The sequence below is a fragment of the Vicia villosa genome, unplaced genomic scaffold (genome assembly GCF_029867415.1).
Source record: "Vicia villosa cultivar HV-30 ecotype Madison, WI unplaced genomic scaffold, Vvil1.0 ctg.000455F_1_1, whole genome shotgun sequence".
Lineage (NCBI taxonomy): Eukaryota > Viridiplantae > Streptophyta > Magnoliopsida > Fabales > Fabaceae > Vicia > Vicia villosa.
The window spans coordinates 734,676-742,033 of record NW_026705217.1 but is presented as its reverse complement, the minus strand read 5'-3'; the positions used below and the strand labels follow the sequence as shown (position 1 = coordinate 742,033).

At 37.3% G+C, this 7,358-nt stretch overlaps 1 protein-coding gene across 1 annotated transcript; it reads left to right on the top strand.

Annotated features, from left to right (window-relative positions):
• The first annotated feature begins 2,853 nt into the window (after window positions 1-2,853).
• Window positions 2,854-5,969, top strand: LOC131628439 (probable serine/threonine-protein kinase PBL19). Its single transcript, XM_058899275.1, has 4 exons — window positions 2,854-3,475; window positions 4,201-4,461; window positions 4,712-4,838; window positions 5,281-5,969. The coding sequence occupies exons 1-4, from the start codon at window positions 3,140-3,142 to the stop codon at window positions 5,697-5,699; spliced, it is 1,143 nt and encodes a 380-aa protein (XP_058755258.1). The 5' UTR covers window positions 2,854-3,139; the 3' UTR covers window positions 5,700-5,969.
• Window positions 5,970-7,358: the final 1,389 nt, after the last annotated feature.

Sequence of the window (7,358 nt, the reverse complement as noted above, 5' to 3'; positions counted from 1 at the left end):
TTCCAAAAGTCCGGGGCCGGACGGATATAATCTGAATTTTATAAAGAGATGCTGGAGTTTCATGAGTAAGGAGTTTGTTAATTTGTTCAGGGAGTTCCACAATCATGGGAGGCTCTCGAAGGCGATAATCTCGTCGTTTCTCACTTTAATCCCGAAAAGAGACAACCCTTTGGGGTTAGGAGACTACAGGCCTATATGCCTTGTAGGTTGCATCTACAAGGTGTTATCCAAGCTGCTTGCTTCCAGACTTAAAAAGGTCTTAAATTCTATTGTGTCGGATAATCAGAGTGCATTCGTTCCTGGCAGACTCTTGCTTGACGGTGTTTTAGTTGCCAATGAAGTAGTTGATCTGGCTAAGAATTCTAAGCGCGATTGTCTTCTTTTCAAAGTCGATTTCGAGAAAGCTTATGACACGGTTAGTTGGGGCTTTCTTAGAAGTGTAATGGTCAGGATGGGGTTTCGTAACCGGTGGATGAAGTGGATGGAAGCAACAGTGTTTTCGAGTTGGATGTCTGTGTTAGTTAATGGAAGCGCAACCAAAGATTTCAAGGTGGAAAGAGGGCTTCGTCAAGGAGATCCGCTTTCTCCATTCTTATTCGTTTTGGCGGCGGAAAGTTTTACAGGGCTGGTGAAGAAGGCTGTAGTAGCAGGGGATTACAGTGGTTTCAAGGTGGGAAGGGAGTGTGTCGTTGATCTTCTGCAATTTGCAGACGATACTCTAATGGTGGGAACGACAACATGGAAACAAGTTTGGGTGATCAAGGCCATTCTTAGAGCTTTCGAAGTGGCATCGGGGTTGCGGGTAAATTTTAACAAATGCAAGCTGATTGGTATCAACACTGATAATCGTTTTCTTGCAGCTGCCGCCTGTTTCTTATCTTGCAGGATTGAGGAGAGCTCGTTCAGATTTCTCGGAATCCCGATAGGTTGCAACCCGAGCCTTAGTTCCTCTTGGTCCACTCTTATTTCGAAGATGAAATCGAAGCTGTCTAATTGGAAGAACAAATTCATGAGTTTAGGTGGCAGAATTACGCTGCTGAAATCGGTTTTGTCTAGTCTCGCTATTTTCCAGCTATCGTTTTACCAAGCTCCGATGAAAGTTTGCAAGGAGATCCAGCGTATTCAATCTAGTTTTCTGTGGGGAGAAAAGGAGTTTAGAAGAAAAGTTCATTGGGTCTCGTGGGATCGGATTTGCAAGCCGATCGACAAAGGTGGTTTAGGGGTAAAACAGATCGGAGCGTTTAATAAGGCGTTATTACTCAAGTGGTGCTGGAGGATATACAAAGGTGAGAATTCGTTATGGGTGAATGTGTTGGAAGCAAAATATGGCGCAGTTCAGAACGTGTTAGGTGCAGGTGCAGTCGGTAGAAACGCTCGGGGTTTTTCGGCATGGTGGAAAGATATTGTTAGATTGGAGAATAGTAATTCGGAGTCTGTTATAGCAGGAAATTTATCTTATAAATTGGGTAACGACAAAACTGTATTGTTCTGGGAATCCTTATGGCTGGGAGAAGTTCCGTTTATGGAAGCTTACCCTAGTCTTTTTGCTGTTAGCACTAAGAAAGGGATGAAGTTTCATGGATTAGGTGGGTGAATTAATAATTCTTGGGCTTGGGGGGATTTAGGTATAATTGAGGAGACGCTGTCAGTGGAGGCGTTGGCAGAATATCAGCAACTTCGGATTGCGATAGGGTTCATTGCTCCTGTGCTGGAGGATAACGACATATTGATATGGAAGCACGACTGTGTTGTTGGATATAGCGCTAAGGCAGGCTATGACATCTTGGTGGGCAGGAGCGTTGATTTGAGTATCGACGAAGACATGTCCAAAGCCTTCCGTATTATGTGGTCTGCAGATGTGCCGTATAATGTAAAGGGCTTCGTTTGGCGTTGTTTCTTGAACAGATTACCGACAAAAGATCAGGTCATCCGTAGAGGTATTCTTTTAAACACCGTGGATCCGTTTTGTGTTTTCTGTGCAGAGGAGGAGGAATCATTATTTCATATTCTTTTTGGATGTTCGGTCTCGAGGAGGGTGTGGAACAATAAAGCGAGCTGGATTGGTTTTGAACCGGTCATTGTGGAGAATTCTTGGAAGAACTTTATGTATTGGGGTGATTTTGCGAGAAAGTCGAGAGTAAAAAGTAGAAAGGAGGGAGTGATATGGATAGCAGTGGTTAGGGGTTTATGGTTGAGAAGAAATGACATTATTTTTAACAGTGGGTCTTGTATAGTGAATGATATCACTTGGGAGATCAAACTGAAGATTTGGAGATGGTCGCTTTTTGGCGAAATTGCTTATTCCAAGTGCAATTTCTACGACTTTTGTAAAAATCCGTTATTTTACTTATCGTAGATTCCAGTTGGTTAGTAATTTTTCTGTTTGAGCTTGTTCGCTCTTCTTTTGTAAGCGGGTTCGAGTACCCCTAGTACTCTATCTAATATATTCCTTGCTTAAAGAAAAAAGAAAGTAAAAGAAATAGTTACTTTTGTTTGTTTAAATGATAAGTTTGATTTTATTTATTTATTGATTCATATCTATGGTTAGAGTGAGTATTATATTGTTAACACGAAGAATTTAACTCATGAACTCAAACTATTGTGTTGTTCTCCAAACCACTTCATCACTATTCTCAACGACACATTTTGACTTCAAGTTTAGTACTCTTTAAATTAAACATATCTAGTGAAAATGTTTTTTTTTTTAATGTAATGTAAAAAACCACTAAAAAAATTAACTTAGTGGTGGGAGGCATCCAGCTATGCTTGAATTCAATCTACCATCTTTATTTTCACTTCAATTTTCATTGAATCATGTTTTATTACCAAACACTATAGCCTAATTATGGAACCATATGTCTCCAAATTTCACGTACGGACAACAATTTCTATGTTCCTGACTCAGGTTTGAAAGGTCTTTATTCTTCTTCTCTTCTTTCTCTTCTTCTTCACATTCACTTACGTTACGTCCTCAACGCGCTCTACTCCCGTCTCTATCTCTTTATCTTCCTCAACCACCTCTTTCATTTCCCATACCCATACCCTTTCTCTTCTCCACTTTTTCATCTCTCTTCAAACCTTACCCTAAACATTCATTCACTTCATAATCCCAACAACAACTTCATCTTATGATCACAAAATGAAGTGTTTCTTCTTCAAAGAGAAATCCAAATCCGCTCCTGAATTACAAAACCAAACCAAAAAGAAGAAGAATCCGGCGTCGAATCGCGCAGCAAACTCCACCGGTTCTGTGTCTTCGTCAAAGAGTGTGAAGGATTTGTACAAAGAGAAGGAGCATAGTTTTAGAGTTTTCACTCTTCAAGAACTTAGAGAAGCTACCAATGGTTTTAACAGGATGTTCAAGATTGGAGAAGGGGGTTTTGGAAGTGTTTATAAAGGATCGATTTTGCCTCCGAATGGACAAGGTGATCCAGTTCAAGTTGCCATCAAAAGGCTTAACACGCGTGGATTTCAGGTATGCATCTACTTCTCTTCCCTTTTTTGTTTATGTGATTGTTTTATCATACTTGATTTTGTTACTGTTCATTGCTTCAATCCTTTTGCTTCTACACGTTTGGTTGAAAGTGCTATTATTGAAATTTGGACTCTTGTGAAGTTGATTATATAGATTTCATGTGCTATTGTTGAAAGTGTTTGATTATACTCCATTATTGTTGTCATCTTGTGATTGAAATTTTGACCCTTTTGGAATCTTCATGTTATGTTGATGCTGGTTGAACATTTCTAAATTGGGAACTAAAATATAGCCTTAGCCCTTAAGAAACTTCAATGTGATAGTTGATCAACATTTTTAAGAGTTAACAATACTTACTTAGTTCTGCTTAGTACATAAGCAGAAAGGTTATAAAATACGGTCACGACACGGTCGCTTAAAGGCTTTCACGATTTCGGCCGGTACATGTGTTGCATACTGATTGTGGTTGCCGCGGTGTGAATTGACCATGATTTGTTCTTTATCATGAATAACGATATCAGTATTGAGTATTGACACCTTCCAATACGGTTTTGTCGCGGCCGTTTTCACACTATAGGACCGTTTTTTAAAACCTTTCAGCATATTGTTTGATGATATAGAATTATATCAAATAATTGGCATTGTTATTACTTCTTTGCCTCTGCATTATTATCCAAATACTAATATACATGCATTCTTACAGTTGTTTTGTTTTCTTGTAAAAGGGTCATAAAGAATGGCTTGCAGAAGTTCAATTTCTCAGCATTGTTAATCACCCAAATTTGGTAAAGCTTTTGGGATATTGCTCTGTAGATGGAGAAAGAGGAATCCAACGGCTGTTGGTGTATGAGTACATGCCAAACAGGAGTTTGGAAAACCACCTTTTCAGTAAAACTTTACCGGTCCTTCCATGGAAAACAAGATTGGAGATCATGCTCGGTGCTGCTCAAGGGTTGGCTTATCTACATGAAGGGTTGGAGATACAGGTACCTCAAAGAGATTGAGTTTGTTTCCATGGCATTTTCCAATAACATCTTAACATTCACATGTTTCTCACCACTGTCTCTCTTAGATAGATTGCTTTTCATGACAACACGGATTTTAAAAATTCATTGTCACAAATGTTACTAGAATAAGCAAAGTTTATAATCCGTATGATTGTGACGGTTCTGATTGCAAATTGTGAAATGAATAACTACTTTGGTTGATAATCTTTTTTATTTTTATGCTTTGAAGGTGATCTACCGAGATTTCAAATCTTCAAACGTTCTATTGGACGAGGATTTTGATCCGAAGCTCTCAGATTTTGGTCTTGCAAGGGAAGGGCCACAAGGGGATCAAACTCATGTATCTACTGCGGTAGGTTTATATATGTTGGACATGTTTTCATCATATGCTAAACTACTAACACATCACCTTCATATTCAAAAGTGCTTGAATTGTAGGAACTTGGTATATAGTATCATTATTCATTATGCACCATTCTCAAATGTTATTTCATGATTTATGACCAACTTGAATTGATTTATTTCATTTACTTGTGACTGTTTGAGAGAACTTAGAGAAACAATTTATGACATATTCATAAGTTGTTTTTAGCTTATTTTTATAAGCTTTTCAGGATAGTTTATGAAAACAGTATATATGATAACAATTTGACCATATTTTGCCCTTTGGTATGAAAATAACTTATATTTGTGAGTTTACACAATTACACGTGAAGACAACAAAAGACAACAAAGTATTATATCTGTGAGTTTACAATTACACATGAATTGAATCCATAGTCTTATGCTATCAGGTAGTAGGGACACAAGGATATGCTGCGCCAGAGTATATTGAAACAGGTCATCTCAAAGTCCAGAGTGACATGTGGAGTTTCGGAGTCGTACTCTACGAGATCCTCACAGGAAGAAGATCATTGGAAAGGAACCGTCCGACAGCTGAACAAAAGCTATTAGATTGGGTAAAACAGTATCCTGCAGACAGTAGCAGATTCAACATGATAATGGACCCACGTCTTAGGAACCAATATCCGAATGTTGCAGCGCGTAAAATAGCAAAGTTGGCCGATAGTTGCTTGAAGAAGAATCCAGAAGACAGACCTTCTATGAGTCAGATAGTGGAAGGGTTGAAAGAAGCATTGCAATATTCAGAAATGTCAAATACTTCTCATGATAATGCCGAATCTTCTCGGTCAAAATTGGTTCGGAAAGGTCAATAGAACTTCATATTTTTTTAATTTTTTTTAGGACCAGAAAACTTGTCAGTTAAACATGAGTTGAATTAGAAGTATTCTGGTCAATCTTGAAAGTGAGGGTGATTTTACTTTTCAGCGGTTTGAGGTCTCTTGTATGTTTGGCCTAGCTCAACAGAATTATGTTTTTACTTATACTTTGTCAACCATTGGCTTTTAATTTTTTGATGTAGAGCTTAATTGTTATCTTATCATTTAGATGAATAAAAGTCAAAATGGTGTAATGATTTTGAAGAATATTGTTTGCCATACTAGTTACCAATTTTATGATTAGAAAATTAGAGGCGTAACCAATGGCGTCATGTTTAAGAGGCATACTATATACCAATTTTGACTAGAATGATTAAAGAGTAAGATTTATCTATGTAGTTGTAGAAAATTGAAATGAAGTGGTAAGTGTCATATAATAATTTCGTCCTGAAGCATTGAACTTTTTCAATCGGGCGAATATAGAATAACTATGATGATGTATGAAGATGCATGGTGCAAACGTCATCCAGAATTTAAGGTTAATAATGTAAAAAAACGGCATGCATCATTATTTGGTCACGGATGAGAAATATTGATTGAACTGTAGCTTGCAGTTGGCATTGGGCACTTTAAGTTTAAACATTAATTGACCCAGTAGCTCGCAGTTGGGAGTCTTTGCATGTAATATCAAGTTTGACACAAAAAATATTTCTAATATGCCACTCTTTCAAAATTTATTCTCATTCGGCCATTTTTTTAATTAAAAAACCTTGCATTATAATTTTTTTTACTCAAATACCTATTCTTCTTCAATTTAAATTTCAAAATAACCAACTTTCTCTCGCATATTCATGAAATATTCAATTTTCAAAAAAAAAAGTGCAATGAAAAAGGACTTTGATATGAATTTTTAACGACATACCAAGTGACTCTATGATAGACTTGTAGATAGAATGACCTTTCATCGATCCTTTTCTACTCACCCATAAACCGAGGAGACAAAGAAAGATAGAAGAATTTTTTTTTTTGCACGAGAGTTCTTTTTGAGAAAAATCACGCTAAATAGACCGAACATATTTCCACCAATTTTAGTAATTACAAAAAATAGCAAATGGAAAAAACGGAGTGGGCCCGAACCGTATAGCCTTGTAGAGATGACCATGACGAGATGATTAAAGAAAGATAAGAAGAGGTTCCAGAAGGATGAAGAGATAAAGTCACAGTAAGTTCGAAAGGCTTTATCTCGAATATATTAAAGGCTCTTCTTGCTCAACGAACCCAGAATATAAATAAGGCTCTTCTTGTTGTGTTGTAACATGAAGATTTAAGTTTTACGTTTCAGTAACTAATAAGTAAATTATAAGATGAACTAAAACAACAAACACAATTATTTAGAAGTTCTGCCTCTGTCTGAAAATTTTCTATGCATATAGCTGGTTTGGCGACAAATACCACATTTCCGTTTCCCCTTTTCAACATTGTCCATTTCAGTTCTAATACGGATAGTGTTTGAGCAACCTTTCTTTTTTCACCGCACATTCGCATTGTGGCAGAGAGTGTTGCCTTCACATTGAGGCCAATTTGCTTTAGTCGGAATCCCGTGGAAGCTTTCTTTGTAGACCTTAAAGATGCTAACAACTTTGTACACATCAACTA